A 19,659-nucleotide genomic window follows, 5' to 3' on the forward strand; every position below is an offset into this window, starting at 1 on the left:
AAGTGCCGTTATACACACCAATATGCTTGCAAAAAGCCTTGCTCAGGGCGCAAATACATTGTGTAAAGCTCCACTAGTATTAAACTGTGTATTTTTTTCTTAAAGGGAACACATCCTCAAAAACATTGCTTGTGTTGCACGGTACATGAGTGCATCTTGGCTTTGTCTTGATTGTTTTTCATATTGTTTCTTGTGTTTTTTTTATTACTGTACTCAGTTCTGGAGCCCTCGCCTGCAAAAATAAATTGATGTAATAGTAGAAAAAAAATTGGCCCGTACGGGGATCGAACCCGCGACCTTGGCGTTATTAGCACCACGCTCTAACCAACTGAGCTAACCGGCCACCTTGCTCTCAACTTTATGTGTGTGAATCGAGCCTTAGGGTTCAAACAATCATTACCTATCTGAGGCACAAAGGTGGGTAACAACCATCTAATTACTTCCAAATTAATACAGCTGGGGTGGCTGACCTGGCTATTCAACTAACTACTGTCTGCACTGGGCCGCTCGCTCATAAACTCGCAGACTCAGGGTGCGGGCAGACGAGCGCATAAACGACGCGTTTTTGCGACCAAACGTATATACGTGACCATCTGAGGCAATGGTTTCGAATGTATTCGTTCACATGGGCGATTTTACGGCGCGTAAAAACGGAAATTCGAAAAAAACGGAACATATGCGACCGAAATACGCGCCAACGCATATTCGATCGCCGAAAAGACCGTTTGCAAAGTAGGAACAAACGAAAATACGCTTTCTAGCTGTGGTCGTGATCGGTGAAAAACGATCGCTCGGGCGATTATACGTTGCGCTCGTGCGAACGTAAATACGCCTACGCTCGTCTGCCGGCACCCTCACTCACAGTACTGCTTCTGGGCACTGGCCTAGCAGCAGCCCAAGAAATAATTAGAGAGGGGGCAGTAAAAGGCAGAGCTTATAATAGCACCAGGCTGCTTCCTATTATTACACTGACTACATTCAGACCGCTCCAGGTTGGCAGCATTTCATAGAATCATAGAATGGTAGAGTTGGAAGGGACCTCCAGGGTCATCGGGTCCGACCCCCTGCTCAGTGCACGAAATCATCCCAGACAGATATTTGTCCAGCCTTTGTTTGAAGACTTCCATTGAAGAAGAACTCACCACCTCCCATGGTAAACTGTTCCACTCATTGATCACCCTCAGGGTGCATTCAGACGACCGTATATCGGCCCGGTATTCACACCGGCTGATATACTGTGTCTCTCTCTGCAGGGGAAGGAGGCTGGAAGAGCCGGGAGCAGTGCTCTGAGCTCCTGCCCCCTCTCTGCCTCCTCTCCACCCCCCTGCACTAGTTGCAAAAAGAGGAGGTGGGATGGGGTGGAGCTAATTCCCGGAATTTAGCCCGCCCTGTCCAGCCTCCTCTCATTTCAAATAGTGCAGAGGGGCGGAGTGCGGGGTGGAGAGGAGGCAGAGAGGGGGCGGGAGCTCAGAGCACTGCTCCCAGTTCTTGCAGCCTCCACCCCCTGCAGAGAGAGACGCCGTATATTGGCTGGCATAATTACGCTGCCCATATACGGTCATCTGAATGCACCCTCACTGTCAGAAAGTTTTTTTCTAATATCTAATTTGTGTCTCCTCCCTTTCAGTTTCATCCCGTTGCTTCTAGTCTTTCCTTGTGCAGATGAGAATAGGGTTGATCCCTCTGCACTGTGACAGCCCTTCAGATATTTGTAGATAGCTATTGTCTCCTCTCAGCCTTCTTTTTTGCAAGCTAAACAATCCCAGATCCTTTAACCGTTCTTCATAGGACATGATTTGCAGACTGCTCACTCTCTTGGTAACTCTTCTCTGAACTTGCTCCAGTTTGTATATGTCTTTTTTTAAAGTGGGGTGCCCAGAACTGGAAACAGTTTTCCTGACCAGGTCTGACTAATGAAAAGTAGAGGGGGATAATGACCCCACGTGATCTAGACTCTATGCTTCTCTTAATACATCCCAGAATTGTGTTTTCCTTTTTGGCTGCTGTATCACATTGTTGACTCATGTTCAGTCTATGATCTATTAGTATACACAAGTCTTTTTCACATGTGCTGCTGCTTAGCCCAATTCCTCTCATTCTGTATGTGCTTTTTTCATTTTTCTTGCCCAGATGTAGGACTTTGCATTTCTTCTTGTTAAATACCATTCTGTTAGTCGTCAGCCACTGTTCAAGCTTTTCTAGATCTTTTTGAATACTCTCTCTCTTCCCTAGTGTTAGCTTTCCATCCTAACTTTGTGTCGTCAGCAAATTTTATCAGTTCCCCCTCAATTGCCTCCTCCAGATCATTTATAAAAATGTTGAACAACACTGGGCCTAGGACAGAGCCTTATGATACCCCACTTAATACATTCTCCCACTTGGATGCGCAGCCATTTATGACCACTCTTTGAGTACGATTACTCAGCCAGTTGTGAATCCACCTAACAGTTGCCTTGTCAATCCCATATTTGATCATTTTTCCAATAAGTATAGTATGAGATACTTTGTCAAATACTTTACTAAAGTCAAGATATACTATATCCACTGCATTTCCCTGATCAACCCAGTCAGTGATATTATCATAGGAGGAAATAAGATTTGTCTGACATGACTTGTTTGTTAACAACCCATGCTGGCTCTGGTTAATTACTCCATTTTTATTCAAGTACTTACATACATGCTGTTTAATAATTTGATCAAAGATTTCTCCCGGTATAGAAGTCAGGCTCACAGGCCTGTAGTTTCCTGCATCGACCTTCTTCCCTTTTTTGAAGATAGGGACAACATTTGCCCTTTTCCAATCTTCTGGGACTTCTCCTGTTCTCCAGGAATTTTCAAAGATTATGGCGAATAGTTTAGCAATTACCTCGCTGCTTCCTTTAGTATCCTAGGATGTAATTCATCTGGACGTTGAGACTTGAATTCATTGAATTTAGCTAAGTGTTCCCTCACCATCTCTCTGCTTATAGATAACCTGCATTCTTTTATTGATGTGAATGCCCACCCCTGGGCTCCTACCCCTTGTGCACCAGTCTTTCTGTACCCCATTACTTCAGTGACACAGTAGTAGTTGACAGCGGCCGGCCCTGTGTATAATGAAGCACAGTAGCTGACCCACTGGGAATTTCCCAGATGCAGTAAATGGCCAATTCACCCCTGTAGACTGCATTCACCCCTGCGGACTGCATTCATCCTGGGCCACGCCCAGCCTGTGGGTCACAGGTTGGACACCTCTATCCTATGTGGTTCAATGATAGTATATAGCCAGGTATCCAGCTTTCCCATGTAGGGTCTTTTTAGCCCAAAGAGACGTGTCTATAGAGCTATGTTCATCTGGATGCGGCAGATGGGCCCACATAATTTGATCAAATGGTGTGGCAAAAACCTTGCATTTTTTAAATATAAACAACAGTTGTGTATTTTCATGCAGATATTAAGTGTTTATGAGTCCTCAAGTGTGCATTTGTTACTGTTTTTGTCAGCCATGGCTTATTGTGCACCTTCACATATATTTGTTGAATGTACAAAGTTTTGTTATTATTGTAAACAAAATAAACTGACCTGCACTTACCCATCTCTGGTCCCTGCAGTTCCTGCACAGCATCTCGGTTCACTCCGCTGTGTCTGTTTATAAGCTGCAGAGTCAACCTGTGAATAGAATGTCACAGGCTGCAGCAGCCAATCAATGACCTCAGTGTTCAACCGCTCAGTTCTGTGATTGGCTGCAGTAATCTGTGATGTTCTGTAAACAGACTGAAACAGGGAGAACAGAGATGCTGCGCTGGACCTGTAGGGACCTGGGATTTGTGAGTACAAGTTAGTACAATTTTTTTTTTTTTTGGGGGGGGGGGGGGGGCATTTTCAGTACAATTTAAAATGAAAAAATGTACTCAGAAAGCCCTTTGAAGCGTTAAATATAAATTGTCTTCCAAATACGTATTCCTTCTAAACTGCATTGTTGGTATATAAACATCTGTTCTGGATTCAATAAAAGGGAGCACAGATTCTGAGTATAGTTCAGCTGTACCAAAAGTTTTCTCTTCCATCTTGAAAGTTTTCTAAAGCAAGAGATCCATCAGGACTCAGGAAAATACAATCATCATTTTTAATCACAGTGGCCAGCAGGTGTCAGTATCTCTCAAGTTTGGCCCTTTTACACGAAAGGATCATAACTAGTGAATGGATCGTTCTGACCCACCCGCCTCCATTCACAGTGAACAGGCAGTCATTCATAGATGAAGGACTGCCTACTGACATGGGCCGATCCGTCGTTCAGTTTTATGCATGCAGAAACTGAACGACAACGGAGTAGCGAACAGGTTCTTGTTCGTCGTTCAGTTCGGCCATGCATTTACACTGAACGACAGACTTAAGGGGCTGAGTTGTGATTTGAACCTGCAGATGTTACAGACAACTCCTCCATATTTCTCTTGTACAAGTTCTTTTAAATCTTCCTCGTTATCTTTTCAAAAATAGTGTTTGCTGTCAGATCCAGGATTGTTTAAAAAGTCCCTAGAATTATATTCATTCCCACCCTGTGATATTTTTATTATAAATCATTTGCCGATAGATGATGGAAATGCTGGGCGTCGGAATTGGTATCACGACGGACATTAAAAAGATCCATGTGAAAGCCAACCTCACAAACACGTTTCACAGGATATAAAATAATATACAGATTATTTGTATTGTCACAACTATAACAATCATTGATGATTTGGAGTTTCAATGCCCAAACCTTTTACCCCACCCCAATTGGAGGTAAGCTACCACCAGGGTCATCTAGCTTTTGATTTCTCCACTGCCACCATGTAAAACACATGAACACCTGGGCTGGGCTGAGCATTCATGAGTATGGGGGGGCGCAGGAGAAATGGTTGTCAGCCGGGCTGCTGTTGAAGCTTCTACATACAGTGTGATATATAGCAGCTGTAGAAGATAAGCAATGCAAATTTTTTCAATTATGCCCCACTTAAAAACTGATTGTCAGCCCAAAACACATGCACTTAGAGGGGTCTCACAGGATTGGATTGAATTGCAGATTCTGCAGCTGGGACCTTCTGCAGACCTCCGCAAGCAGATTCCGCATACGGCCGTGTGCATCCGGCCTTAGGGTGATTCTCTGGTCTTGGACAAACAAAGATGGCCACACTGCTTGTCTGACTACCTGATGTACACTGTGCATTAGTATGCATTGTTAGTATGTGAACGTACCCTTAGGTTTCAAATAATCAATTAATACCCACCTGAGACATAGAGGCGGGCAGCACTGGACCTGATGACTTCTAGATTAAAGGGGTTGTCCCGCGAAAGCAAGTGGGTCTATACACTTCTGTATGGCCATATTAATGCACTTTGTAATGTACATTGTGCATTAATTATGAGCCATACAGAAGTTATTCACTTACCTGTTCCGTTGCTGGCGTCCTCGTCTCCATGGTTCCGTCTAATTTTCAGCGTCTAATTGCCAGATTAGACGTGCTTGCGCAGTCCGCTCTTCTTCTTTTCTGAATGGGGCCGCTCGTGCCGGAGAGCGGCTCCTTGTAGCTCCGCCCCGTCACGTGCCGATTCCAGCCAATCAGGAGGCTGGAATCGGCAATGGACCGCACAGAAGAGCTGCGGTCCACCGAGGGAGAAGATCCCGGCGGCTATCTTCAACCGGTAAGTAAGAAGTCACCGGAGCGCGGGGATTCAGGTAAGCACTGTGCGGTTTTCTTGTTTAACCCCTGCATCGGGTTTGTCTCGCGCCGAACGGGGGAGCTATTGAAAAAAAAAAAAACCCGTTTCGGCGCGGGACAACCCCTTTAATGCAGCTGGGGTGGCTGACGTGGCTTGTCTACTAATGGCTGCCTGCGCCAGGCTGCCCGCTTATGAACTCACATAGGCTCACTCACTACTATTGCTGGACACGAGGCGCTAGTCAAGCTGCAGCCTGAAAATGAATTAGAGTGGGGTATGAATAGGCGAAACTAACAATGGCACCATACAGCTCAATGCCGCTTCACTGAGTACATCATGACGCCTCCAGGCTGGCAGCATGACCTGGAGGTGGGACTACTAAGCACTGGACCAAGAGGTGGCTCGCTGGCTTACACTCCACAGTGACTCTCCTACAACTTGGAGCAGTAACAATAGTGGCTAAACTCCAGGCTTGGAAGGTTGCTTTAAAGGTTGTATCAGGATCACATTACCCCATATCTGTAGGATAGGAGATAACGTGCTGATTAGCAGGCTTACTGCACTTCCTGCAATGAGGAAAAGATTGAATGAAACCCTGGGCACGCAAGCCTGCTGCAGCTCCATTTAGTTCTAATGGGACTGCCAGACACAGCCGAGCAGCAAGCGCTCAGGTATTTTTGTCAGCCCCATTGAAATGAATAAAGTATTGCCTGTGCATGCACAGCCAGCGCTCCTTTCATACTAACGTGTTTCCCTAAAAATAAGACACTGTCTTATATTTTTTGCCCCCAAAAAGGGCACAGTGTCTTATTTTCAGGGGGACCTTATACTCACCTAGTCCGCGGTGTCCCGATGCCTCCCGATGGTCTTCGGCGGCGCCCATTCAGTGAATGGCTGTGATTGGCTCATTGAGCGCCGGCTGTGATTGGCTGCCGGCACTCAATCAGCCAATCACAGTGCTCGCTTTGCTGGAGACGGGGTATTCGAAGCCCCGTCACCTGCAGAAGCTCTGCTGTGAGACAAGGAGGACGCAGCTTACCGCAGCGCCGCCTAAGACCATCGGGACACCGGGGAGCAGGTCAGCATTGTGTTTTTTGTTTTTTTTGTGGGACATCTGAGCTAGGTCCTATCTTTGGGGAAGGCCTTATATTTCAAGCCTCCCCAAAAACCTGATAGGTCTTACAGCTGTAGACTGTAGGGGAAAGTTGACAATAAGTATTCAAATCTCAATAAAGTTGGTTGAATGAAGTCATGTGACCCAACGTGGTGTAGGGGAGGACATCATTACGTCACCCACCAAGGCTTTAATACTGAATGGAACGCATATGTGTTCCAAACAGTAGACATATTCCCGGATATCATGTGAGACGCTCAGGTGACGTCACACTCCCAACCGGCGCCCCAGCTGCATATATCTATATTACTCCCCAAATCCACACCATTTGCAACCTGATTGGTTGTTTGGATTTACTCATTCCCGGTGATTGGTTATTTGGGTTGGCTGATTCACGATGATTGGTTATTTGGGTTGGCTGATTCACGGTGATTGGTTGTTTATGTTGGCTCCTGTAGAAGTGGGGAGGCTAATATAAAAGGCTAATATGCACCCTGGCCGACAGAACACTAATCTATGGGATAACTTCAGGTGAGCCCTAAATAATTATGCACTATAAATGTTTCTACAGATTATACCTCTGTATGCTTGATAAAGGCGTTGCTTCTGTACTCTACATCTGTACTCTCCAATTTTGCTGTTTGCCATGAAAATAAAGGTTTTTTAGAAACAGTTCCGGGACCACCAGATCACTTGGGCTAGAGGGAGTGGGGCTGCCTCAATTTTCAGCTTGAGAAGACCTCCACTTTTCCAAGTGACACAACGATTCCTCATTTACTTTCACCAAATGAGCGCATAAGGATTCTAACCATTTTTCTAATAATTATTTAAGGTATTCAATTTCCAGCACCACCACAAGGAAAATTGAGCATTACACCTTCACATCAATGAGTCGTCCATGTGATGCACAACAGGTCCAGGTCCTCCAGAGTGAATGGTGCTCTTTGAAACGTCTCTCCATTCTGGCCATGAGGTTAGGATCCTGAACAGAGGACCCCTCTATCAACATCAAATTCTGTAATACGGTGTCTGGAGATGAGTTTTCTAAATGAGTCCTTTATTTATATGTTATATAACCAAAATAGTCATCTAGTATTTATATTCATACTGCATGCAATATCATAGCTTGATATGCAGTGACTTTTGAGGCCCCATCCACATGATAGTATTATGGTTACACGCAAGTCACCTTATACACCACTCCTACGGCCCATACTGCACTCATATGCCTCCGATTTCAGGAGGCAATACAGAACTTTATGAAATGTGCTGCTTTCCATCTGATGTAGTATTAAGGGAGTATTATTCCCTAGAAGTGCTGCTTCTAGTGGAGAATATTTCCTTAAAGAGGTTATGCCATCAGGGCAACCCCTGTCCATAGGCCCTATTAGGGCTTGGGACACTCCTCTATGAGCGTAAGTGGAGAGCTTCTGAGAGGCAGCTGGTGGACTCAGTTCGTCCATATATTAAACTAGCTGATATACCCGGCTTTGCCCGAGTTAATTTGGTACTGGTGTTTATCTGGTGTTCACACGGAAAATCTTCCGAAGTCGTGATTACTTTAGAGATACCGGAAAAACATATGTTCACCATTTTGCATAGTTCTCTGCGTTACCCAGGAAACACCACAGGGAGGTAACCATGCGACGTTTCCATTATATAAAATGACATCAGGAAGTGAGAGAATTAGATTCCATACGTAAAATTTGGACACTAATTCTTTTGCACTTAGAATTGAATAATCGAGTTGGGACCCATTAACTTTTCCTATTTATGACATAATCAATGCCCGTGCCAAATTTCAAGTTTCTATGACTTCGGGAAGTGAGAGAATTAGATTTTGTACGTAAAATGTGGACACTAATTCTTTTGCGCTTAGAATTGAACAATCGAGGTGGGACCCATTAACTTTTCCTATTTATGACATAATCAATGCCCGTTCCAAATTTCATGTTTCTATGACACCAAGAAGTGAGAGAATTAGATTCCGTACGTAAAATTTGGACGCTAGTTCTTTTGCGCTAGAATTGAATAATGGAGTTGGGACCTATTAGCTTTTCCTATTTATGACATAATCAATGCTAGTGCCAAATTTCACGTTTCTATGACACCGGAAAGTCAGAAAATTACATTCCGTATGTAAAATTTGGATGCTAATTCTTTTGCGCATAGAAATGAATAATCAAGTTGGAACCCATTAGCTTGTCCTATTTATGACATAATCAATGCTCCTGCCAAATTTCACATTTCTATGACACCGGAAAGTGAGAGAATTAGACTCCGTACGTAAAATTTGGACGCTAATTCTTTTGCGCATAGAATTGAATAATCGAGTTGGGACCCATTATCTTTTCCTTTTTATGACATAATCAATGCTCCTGCCAAATTTCGAGTTTCTATGACACCGGGAAGTGAGAGAATTAGATTCCGTACGTAAAATTTGGACACATTCTTTTGCGCATAGAATTGAATAATCGAGTTGGGACCCATTAACTTTCCTATTTATGACATAGTCAATGCCCGTGCCAAATTTTAAGTTTCTATGACATTGGGAAGTGAGAGATTTAGGTTATGTACGTTAAATTTCGACACCAATTATTTTGCGCTAGAATTGAATAATCGAGTTGGGACCCAATTACTTTTCCTATTTTGGAGATAATCTATGCTTGTGCCAAAATTCATGTTTCTACAACATCGGGAAGTTGGAGAACTTTTGGCGAGTCAGTCAGTGAGTCAGTCAGTGAGTGAATCAGTGAGGGCTTTCGTCTTTATATATATAGATTGACAGCCATTCAGCTCATGAATGATAAAGACATGATCATTGGGATAATAAGAGCAACTTCGCATTTGACAGATAGCAGAGAATACAATGTGATATAAATTCTATGAGATAGCACCAGTGATGACAAATTTTTGAAAAGTTTGATTCATCCCAAACTAGAAGTTCAGCAAAATCTCTAAAACTAGTGTATAACACTGTCGGCCATAAATCCCTGTATAACAGTCTGAGAGTACATACCGGTTACTCAGTGTTTTACGGGGCTTTTATGGCTCCTAGACAATGTTATATACCAATATTCAGGACTAGGGTTGAGTGGGCCGAACTAGTAGAACCCTGTTCCAAGTAGAACTTTGCTAACAGCTCGGTTTAGGCTCGTGCCAAATAAAACTTTTAGCAAAGTTCAATCCAAAACAGGGCTCTACTGGTTTGGTTCACTCAACACTCGACAGTATTATCCACACCACATGGCCAACAAAGTCATCTGAATGTTTGTGTAATCTGTGTAATATGCAAATAAGGGAGATGGAATTATACCTCCACAGTGCCAGCTATTGAAAGGCACCATTCCTTCAAGCCAAAGTCACTCTTTATACAAGCGTTGTAACAATGACTGGGAATTAAAAGCAAAGCCAGACTCCATGTACAGACAGTTGTCTTTACATAGTCTGGCTTTGCTTTTAATTTCCAGTCATTGTTACAAGGCTTGTATAAAGAGTCTGACTTTGGCTTGAAGGAATGCTGCCTTCTAATAGGTGGCACTGTGGAGGTATTATCCCATCTCCCTTATTAGTTGGGATCTCAGTACTTATTATTTTTTTTTATTTTTTTTTTACAAAGAATGGGATTGTATTCCAGCAAAGGGAAGAAGGAAACCCTTAATGATGGATAATGTGAAAGAAGTTTACCACATTTTGATCCAATTACTATACATTTTTATTCAACCCCTATACAGTATCTCAATGTGCCCTTTATGAAGTCTCATAAACACATCACAGAAAGTCCTTCAATATCAAGATGTGAGATAACCTTACAAGTAATATGGCTTAGATTATCTTCAAGGAGGAACATCTACAATGATCTACTGAATGCCTTCCATGGTTGGGAAGGATGTTTTCATTCAAGAGATTATCTTTCAGGTTGAAGATATAGTCAGTCATTGGGCTGATAAGAGCACGATCACATTCGACAGACTGTAGAGGACCACAATGTGATATTTATGCTATCAGACAGAACTATCCGCATCATGTGCCCAACAAAGTCATCTTTGGATTCATGACTTGTATTTGATCAAGTCAAAGCACTGAAGAATATGTCATATGATGTTCCTGTGATTCTCCAAAGGCTTTTGCTGATGAAGTCATGGACATAAGACAAGTCAATCACTTCATTTTCTGCTTGTTGACTATGTCTCTCTCCATTTCAAGTTTCTTTCTCCTCCTCTCGGGAATTTCATCAAGGCTGATTCCATGATTACCTGCCCTGTGAGGGGTAACAGGAGAAAATGATAATATTAAGCAGATGCTACTAAACTCAAGTTTATCTAATCCATTAGGCAAAAATACAGCTGAACTAGCTACAGTAAATCATGGCTTCTATTAAATACATCATGTTTTCAAGATGTTTTCACAAAGGTCACATTTGTTTGATGGCTAACCTTCAGTTGAGGTCAACATGGGCATAAAGGCTACACATCATGTAACTAATATTCCATGCACTCACATGTATGAAGGGGACCATGTTAACTCACATGGTCTTTGTATGCGCTATACAAATAAATATTATTATATTATTATTACAGTGTCTGGTTCTTTAATTGCTTGTTCCCTTAATACGGGTGAAGGCTCAGGAAGCAGAAGGCTTTGGCACACAATCACTGACCAGAAACTGAAAGGTAAGCCGAGGAGGCTAAGTTGTAAAGTGAGTGAGTCAAGTGCAGAGAAACTCCACTGAGCAGTTTTGACGAGAGCTGCAGCACCTGACCCACGAAAGAAGAAAGTGAGCAGCATTTGGTTAGCCCTACAGGCACGATTATCATTCCCTGCTTCTGCCTAGAGTCTGCTGTGTCCTTGGGTCCTCCTGCCTTCTTTTCTGTTACTCAGGCAAACATCAGACTTCAGCCATATCAGAATTGGTAGGCCTTGTTGAAGACTGGACTGTTATTGTAAGTGAACTACTCATCTGAAATCCTGGTTACTTGAAAGGACTTGTCCTGCTTCACACTATCATGTTAGAAGAGTATTTGCTGCATGTTCCTGGTTACAAAATTCAGAAACTGACTATGAACAATACAGTTTCTGGAAAGATTACTTGTTATTGCAGCCCAAGTATGCTCCATTGCGGAACTCTGTTTATTCCTCATTATTAAAGTTGTCTGCGCAGCATGAATAATTCAAATTCTTTTGTCAGAATGTTTGAGATACGCAACCATGCCTTGGGCCTACTATCATGAGTCTCAAAGTTAGCCTGAAAATGACCCAGAATTGCTTGATCTTGTCCACGAGAGCCTGATGTGTCAGTTGACCACCCATGAAGATAAGGCCACAATGGCACCCATAATGACTCCGTCAATGACCCAGACTGAGGTGAATCATCCACCCTCAGACATAACCCAGATCCTATTAGCAGCCTGAGTTCCTGCAGAGGATAGGGACCAACCATAGCCTCAACCTTGGTCCATCCCAATACACATATGGAATTAGAATCATCATAATACAGACCTATGATTAAATGATTCCCATCTAAGCAGTTATGGTATATCCATATCTTCAATTAACAGGAAAATGGGAGTCCAATGGACCTTGTTCATTGATTCTTAGCCATCACATTCTCCATATATTTCACTGGAGAGGTGACGTGTATGGGAGATACGGATAGTGCTGAGTGTTGCCTGTTCAGATCTCTCTCTACCTGTCACATCTTCATTGAATTGCAGAATCAGTGAATGAACCCATAAATACATACTTACCCTGGCATGACATCTGGAGGGTTTGGTAAAGTTTTATCATATCCCGCCTTTCCTACTAGCCAATAAGTATCTTCTACACCTTTTCCCTGCAAGCCAACCAAAGCACAATTGTTAAATACATTAGAGGTGTATGTAATGGCTGAGCTAGCTAGAAGAATATCCATTTACCTTAAGTTCAGTTTTACCCCTCACTTCCATCTTATATCCTTCCTTTAATGAGTTCAAGATGTTGACCGTGCTGAGGTTCACATGGATACGGTAAGCTGGGGTGAATAGGACAAAAATCAATATGTTCTGACATCATGTCTTATTTTCGTCAAGTACTATATAGATTGTGATTTTGTTAGGCGAACTTCTGCACTGATGATCCATATACTCAGAAATATGTCAAAATCAATTAAATTGGTTGAAGTGATGGAAGGGGGTGATTAAGATGAAGCGCCTGTTACCATGAACCACAGCCCCTTACCAAGACTATGTTTGAAGTGGACATAATTATTGTCTATTTAGACTACAAAGGTTCCACTAAGGTTGACTGGAACTGGTTAAAAGTTCTTTTACGCGTGAGGACTGTGGAGCGCATAAGCACCCGCCAGCCATCCCACAGACTACCACCCAACGTTCACTCCTGTGCTTACACAGGAGCGATAGTCACTCAACTGACTGAAGATGGAGCAGGCAGAGATCGTTCTGGCCCACTTGACTTCATCCAAAGTAAAACTTTCACATCTCTTGTCACTTGGCTAATTAAGTATTTACTGTTGTGCTCATCCCTCTCTGGTATTTATCTTTAAGTGCTATTAATCACACCATGTCTGTGCCCTCTTATCCAGTTCTGGAATTCATTTTAAGTGCAAATTAATCATACCATGTCTGCGCCCTCCCCTGTGATCATGTGTATAAGTATATATATATAAATGTGTCTTTAGATCTGTTCCATTATGCGAAAGAAGAATACTGAGTAGGTTTGAAAGCTCGCTATAACATCATGTATTCTTGTTAGCCAGTAAAAGGTATCAGATCTACAAGATTATTTGGTTTCTCTTGGTTTCCTTGAGAACAATCAGACAGTAAACAGGGGTCACTCAAATATTGAGCGGCTCCTGTTTACACAGGCTAACAGTTGCTTGGTGTTTAGTTATGCTAAAAACTAAGCAGCTCCAACAGGTGAGCAGGTGCCCTGTTGGCGCCCAAATCTACATGGGATGATTATTGCCCAAATTTCCTGTTTTCAGTGAGAATTCAGGTGATAATTGTCCAATGTAAACGTACCTTAAGCAAAGCTTTGTTATGCATTGTCTTCCATTGTGTTCTGTAACTTGCAGGTCTTGTACCTCTTTAACATTTCACTGCTGGTTCTGCTGCTTGTGTATTTTTTACAGGTGAGCACATGCATCCCATTGTTTTTGGTCATCGGTGTAAAGGCTGGAACATGGTACTGCATAGGCTTCACTAAGGGCAGGGTCAGAGACTATAGATGGGGCTGCTTTATGCATCTTAGAGAGCTGTGCTATACGTATCAGTATTAGAGTATATAGCAAGTGTTAGATGTGGCTATGACTGGCTACAAAGAAATGCTAGGTAGATGCAAGCATAAACTGGCCTGGTCTGTGAGAGTGGAGTTTAGACCGTGCAGCAAGTCTTACTAGAGCTGTTGACCCTGAGATCTCGCTGGGTGCTAAAATGCCATCCTGCTGCTTTGACTCATGCCAACTGCAGCCTTGCTTGTGACTGCCTTGCCTGAGGAACCGCTTAACACTGTGCCTGGAATACTAAAGGAGTGCAAGTCCAACGGGACTCAGTTGCTTTGGGGCCTGTTAGATAATTGATGCTGCAACCAATACACCATGTGCTCTCTAAAAGAGACTGTAACTGATACACTGTGTGCCCTCTTTTAGAGACTATTTTGTTGCCATTAGTATCTGCTGAGCACTGTGCCTTTACGTGACTCTGTAACCGCCAAGCTCTGTGCCTTTACGTGACTCTGTAACCGCCAAGCTCTGCGCCTTTACGTGACTCTGTAACCGCCAAGCTCTGTGCCTTTACATGACTCTGTAACCGCCAAGCTCTGTGCTTGGTCTTACACCTCCTGTTAGAGTAAAGTCACATTCAAAGATATGGCTACTGTCTATCTGTTTGCTGCACCATTTTTGAGTTGACCCCCACAATAGTGGTTAAGGGCCACACATAGAAGTAACGCTCTAGTAGGGGGTTTACAGAATTAGAATAATATGGCCTCTTTCATCCAAAAACAGAGCCAAACCAATCCATGTGTTGTGTCTAGAGTTGAGCGAACGTACTCTGGCGATCTTGATGCTCGTTTGAGTATTAGCGTACTTGATGGTGCTCGTTACTCGAACGAGCATCAAATCGTGTTCGACCCTGCCCCAGATTTTGGCTCCTCTCCGCTGTGACATGCCTGTTTTGGCCCCTCCCCGCCGCGACGCAGCGCGCGTCATTCGAAATTTTTTTGTCTGGCAGGAAGGGGAAGGGGAGGGGGAGGGGGAGAGAGAAAGAGAGACACGAACCAAGAAAGAAAAAAAAAAGCTTGGGTTCCGGTGTTCCACATACAAAAATGCTCAAGTCTCCAATTGTAGTCAATGGGGTTCGTTACTCAAGTAGAGGTCTCGAATTTTACGAAAAGCTCGACTTGAATAACGTGGACCCGAGCATTTGGGTGCTCGCTCATCTCTAGTTGTGTCTGGTACTGAAGTTCAGTTCCACTGAAGTGAATGGGGATGAATGGCAATATCACATGCATGTGTGGACAAGTTAGGCTCTATTTTTAAAGGAAGCAACCATGTCTTTTCTTATACTGAGCAACCACTTTCACTTCATATGTACTTAGGGTTGCCACCTTGCCGGTAAACCTCCGACCTGGCCGGTATTTTTTACTGTCAGGCCGATGCTGGTATTTTTTTTTTTACCAGCCTGGCAGCTTCTAGGACCTCCGATGTTGTCACGTCATGTGATACCCTGTGTGGGAGGAGTCAGGGATCACATGACCACGGAAACTCAGTAAATGTAAGATTGTGTGTGTCTGTCTGTCTGTCTTGGAGCTGTGGGGGTCTGGATGGAGGGAGTGAGTGAGTGAGTGGAGCGGAGCTTGTGTGGGGGTCAGGATGATGTAGCAAAGCTGTGTTTGTGTCTGTGTGCATGTGTCTTGGAGCTGTGGGGGTCTGGATGGAGTGAGTGAGTGTAGCTGTGTAGAGCTTTGTGTGGGGGTCAGGATGATGTAGCAGAGCTGTGTGTGGGATGTCTAGGTGTCAGGATGGATTTAGTGTAGCTGTGTGTGTGATGCGTGGGGGTCAGGATGGATGTAGCAGAGCTGTGTGTGTGATGTGTGGGGGTCAGGATGGATGCTCGGCCGGCCCTGCTGTGACAGTGTTGGGAGATTCGAGACCCGGGGATGAAAGCAGAGGAGCAGTACATGTGGTACAACGAGGTATGTACCGCTTACTGTATGTAATCTTGTATGATTAGGTGGCTAACATTATTCCAGCTATACATATAATTACATACAGGACATATCCACCTTACATCAGCATCACTGTATACAGGGGAGGTATATCTCCTGAATATAGTGATATGGACCATGCTGGGGTAACCTAGGTATCTCATGCATATAATTATATATGTGTAGATTGTATACGAGCGTCTGCAGTGTGTTTTTGCGAGTAGATGACGTGTGATTCACACTAAACATCAACTACTCGTGAAAACATGCTGGCCTGGACCCCTCGCATGCGCACAGCCGCTGGACGGGATCCTGGAGATAATGGAGGAAAACATATAAGCCACGCCCACAAGTCATGCCCCCGACATGCCCCTTTTTACTATGGCCGGTATTTTTTCGTGTCAAAGGTGGCAACCCTATATGTACTACTTGCAATACACTGGGAATAATAGGCTGAATAGTTAGTACAGAGATGTGTATATATGAATCTTTTCTGTAAACATAAGGGGTTCAACCATATAGTAAATAAAGTATCAATAAATCAAATGGCTGTCATTAATAGCTAAAAACAATGGGTCATCTAGCCTTTATGGAAGAACAATCTAAGATGAAAACTCACGAAGGCCGGTAGATTCCATACGGGATGCAGTATTGACAGTATCACCAAAGAGGCAATATCGTGGCATTGTGAGTCCAACCACTCCAGCTACACATGGCCCTGGGAAAGAAACATGGAGTCAGAACCCACATAGTGGAGCTAGACAACAGAAATGCCACAATGCGTTTCTTCCCTACAAAAAGGAAGAACCTTTTGTACTTGAGTCGGCCTCCAAGCCTCTGAGCCCCGTTTAAGCTATTGTTATGGCTGTAGTTACAGCCATGATTATAGCATATTAAACCTTTTCTCACCAGAATGTAGCCCAATACGTATTTTGACTGGCACTTCAGGCATATGCCTCATTTTAAATGAGCCTACAGAGCTTAGGATATCCAGAGACATATTAGAAATCTCAGCTGCATGACGAGTCCCATTTCTTTTAGGTAGCCCAGATGCCACCATGTAGGCATCACCAATGGTCTCCACCTTTTAAGAGAGAGACAGAGAGGATGGTCATAAGAATCTGTCTCTACATAAACTAGAGAACATAGATATTTTATCTAGTAGCCAGAATCTTGTACCTTGTAGACATCATGAGATCCAATGATGGCATCAAATAATGTGTATAGATCATTGAGAAGGTCCACAACTTCAATAGGATCACTCAGGGAGGAGATGGTTGTGAAACCTACAATGTCACTAAAGTAAATAGTGACTTGGTCAAAGTATTCTGGTTCCACAGGAGCGCCAGTCTTCAGAGCTTCAGCTACAGAACTGTCAGAAGAAATTTTCACAAGAAAAGCATAAATATAGATATTTCTTCAAAATCTCCTGTAACATTAGTCTGGATGATTCATTTATCTTGTACATTCAATCAACACCACTTACGGTGGAAGCATCTGAGTGAGTAGTCTGTCTGTCTTCTGCTTTTCCACCTCTAGTTCTTCAGTTCTCTCTCGGATCAGGTCCTCCAAGTTACTAGAGTACTGCTCAAGCATTCGAAGCATTGAGTCGATGATGTTTGTTTTACGTCCTCGGTTTATGGTCTTAAACTAAATGTAAAGTGAAACAAGAAGCAAAGTTTAACAATAAAGGAAACATTAGCTAATATTGTAATAAAAACATAACAATGTTTACCCAAAGTCAAAAATACAAATGTTTGATATTGGAATTAGCACTATGAATGTTCTTATTTTGGAGATTTTGAACATCAGCTATGAAGATATGATAGAGCCAATTGATATGCTACAGTGGAGCAGATCACCATGAAAATAAACCAGAGGGCTACCAGATGTCTGTCTAAAACAACAGCTTAGCGAACTCTACTGCACGTGGGGCTCCGAAGCAGACAGATGGTCACTGCACCTATACTTTCAAGGGTCCATCAGAAGAAAAAGCATCAATTTGCATGGCAGTATCGGGATTGGACTGTCTACCACTGATTAGCAAAGGGTTGCCTTCTCTGATGAATTACGTTTTTTGCTTCATTGAATGGATGGACTTGGCGTGTCAGGCAAGAAACAGAGAACAAACATCCTGCCACCATTGCTGGAAGAACATAAGCTGATGGCAGCAGTGTTATGGTCTGGGGAATCTTTTTGTGGCATTTCCTGGGCCAACTCATCTATGTGTCAGGTACTCTGAATCAATTTGGTTATGAATCCATCCTTGCAGATCACCTACACCCATATATGCTATTTGTGTTCCCTGGGGCACATGGGATCTTCCAGTAAGACAATGTGACATGTCACACGATAGAAATGTCCGATAGTGGTTGAAAGACCATGACCAAGACTTCAAAGACTTCCCTAATTCCCCAGACTTGAACGCAGTTGAGCATCTGTGGGACCACCTCGATCATAGTGTTCACTCTATGGATCCTCCCCTACTCAGCCTCCAGTAATTGTGAGATTCAGTGCAGTTAGCATGGCTCCAGATACCTGAGAGCACTTTATTGAGTCACTCCCAGCCCATCTACTTGCTGTCCATGCGGCACACGGGTGTTACTCTGGATATTAGCTTGTGGTCATAATAATGTGACTCAACTCTATATATACATTTGATATCACCATAATTGTACTGACTTGCAGAATAAAAGTACTATGTAATTTATACTGCATAGTCAACGCCGTAAGAAAACCAAAAAATAACTTGACGAATAGCTATTTCTTGCATTGTATGCATCATATAAAGCTAATATTGTATGCACCTCAAAATAATGTCTTTCAAGCACACCACTCTTCTTGCAAAAATATGTCCCCATACAACTATATCAGCAGAAAACTAGAAAAGTTATGGCTTTGGGGATGAAAAAACATGCCTGGTCCTCATCCCTTATAAGACCAGAGAGTATTTGTTTTCTTTATTTTTGTTTTATAAGAAATGGGGCGCCCCCCCCCTCCAACCCCCACAATTCTGGCATTGTGCATTTAATTTCTTATAGCTTTCACTTTGTGGGATAAATAGTCTCTTATTTTGACAGTTCAGACTTTTACGAATACAGCAACAGGAATTGTCTTTTGAACTTTTAATATTTTTCTTTGTTTTAAAGGAATTTTAAAGAACTAGATTGACCAGCTGCTCGCTACGCGAACATAACATGTTTCAAAAGTGGTTGTTGTGAACGTCTAAATCTGCTTGGTTAGGTGATCATTTAGAGTGAAGCTTTATATTTGGAGCAGATATCTACTATAAAAAAAGCCTATAGGTCTTTGTTTGTCTGTCTTTCTCTCTGTCTATCTCCCTGTCTGTCTGTTTCTTTCTCTCTGTTTGTCTGTCTCCCTCATTGTTTATGTCTGTCTGTTTGTCACTTACTGTCTCTCTCTCTCTCTGTCTCTCTACCTGCCTCTTTCATTGTGTCTTTCTCTCTGTTTGTTTCTGTCTATCTCCCTGTCTCTCTCTCTCTCTCTCTGTCTATGTATTGCTCTGTCTCTTTTGTTCTCTTTCCATCTTGCATTGTCTGTCTATCCCTTTCTGTCTGCCTCTCACTCTCTATTTCTGTCCCTATAGCTCTCTGTCTCTTTATTGCTTTCACTGGGTCGGTCTTTCTATCGCTTTCTCTGTC

General features: G+C 43.0%; 1 protein-coding gene and 1 non-coding gene across 2 annotated transcripts in view; both read right to left on the reverse strand.

Moving 5' to 3' along the window:
- Window positions 1-269: 269 nt before the first annotated feature.
- On the reverse strand, window positions 270-343 carry TRNAI-AAU (transfer RNA isoleucine (anticodon AAU)). Its single transcript has one exon. It is a non-coding gene; the product is annotated as a tRNA-Ile (tRNA).
- Window positions 344-10,522: 10,179 nt separating this feature from the next.
- GUCY2D (guanylate cyclase 2D, retinal) overlaps window positions 10,523-19,659 on the reverse strand; it is a 46,879-nt gene continuing 37,742 nt past the window's right edge. The window contains exons 12-18 of the mRNA XM_066590084.1: window positions 17,484-17,647; window positions 17,177-17,369; window positions 16,907-17,081; window positions 16,617-16,715; window positions 12,709-12,803; window positions 12,541-12,626; window positions 10,523-11,054 (exon numbers count right to left, since the gene is read on the reverse strand). Coding sequence (XP_066446181.1) covers window positions 10,955-11,054; window positions 12,541-12,626; window positions 12,709-12,803; window positions 16,617-16,715; window positions 16,907-17,081; window positions 17,177-17,369; window positions 17,484-17,647 — 912 coding nt within the window. The 3' untranslated portion in view covers window positions 10,523-10,954. The remainder of the gene's footprint in view (window positions 11,055-12,540; window positions 12,627-12,708; window positions 12,804-16,616; window positions 16,716-16,906; window positions 17,082-17,176; window positions 17,370-17,483; window positions 17,648-19,659) is intronic.

This window comes from Eleutherodactylus coqui, chromosome 2, assembly GCF_035609145.1.
Source record: "Eleutherodactylus coqui strain aEleCoq1 chromosome 2, aEleCoq1.hap1, whole genome shotgun sequence".
Taxonomy (NCBI): Eukaryota; Metazoa; Chordata; class Amphibia; order Anura; family Eleutherodactylidae; genus Eleutherodactylus; species Eleutherodactylus coqui.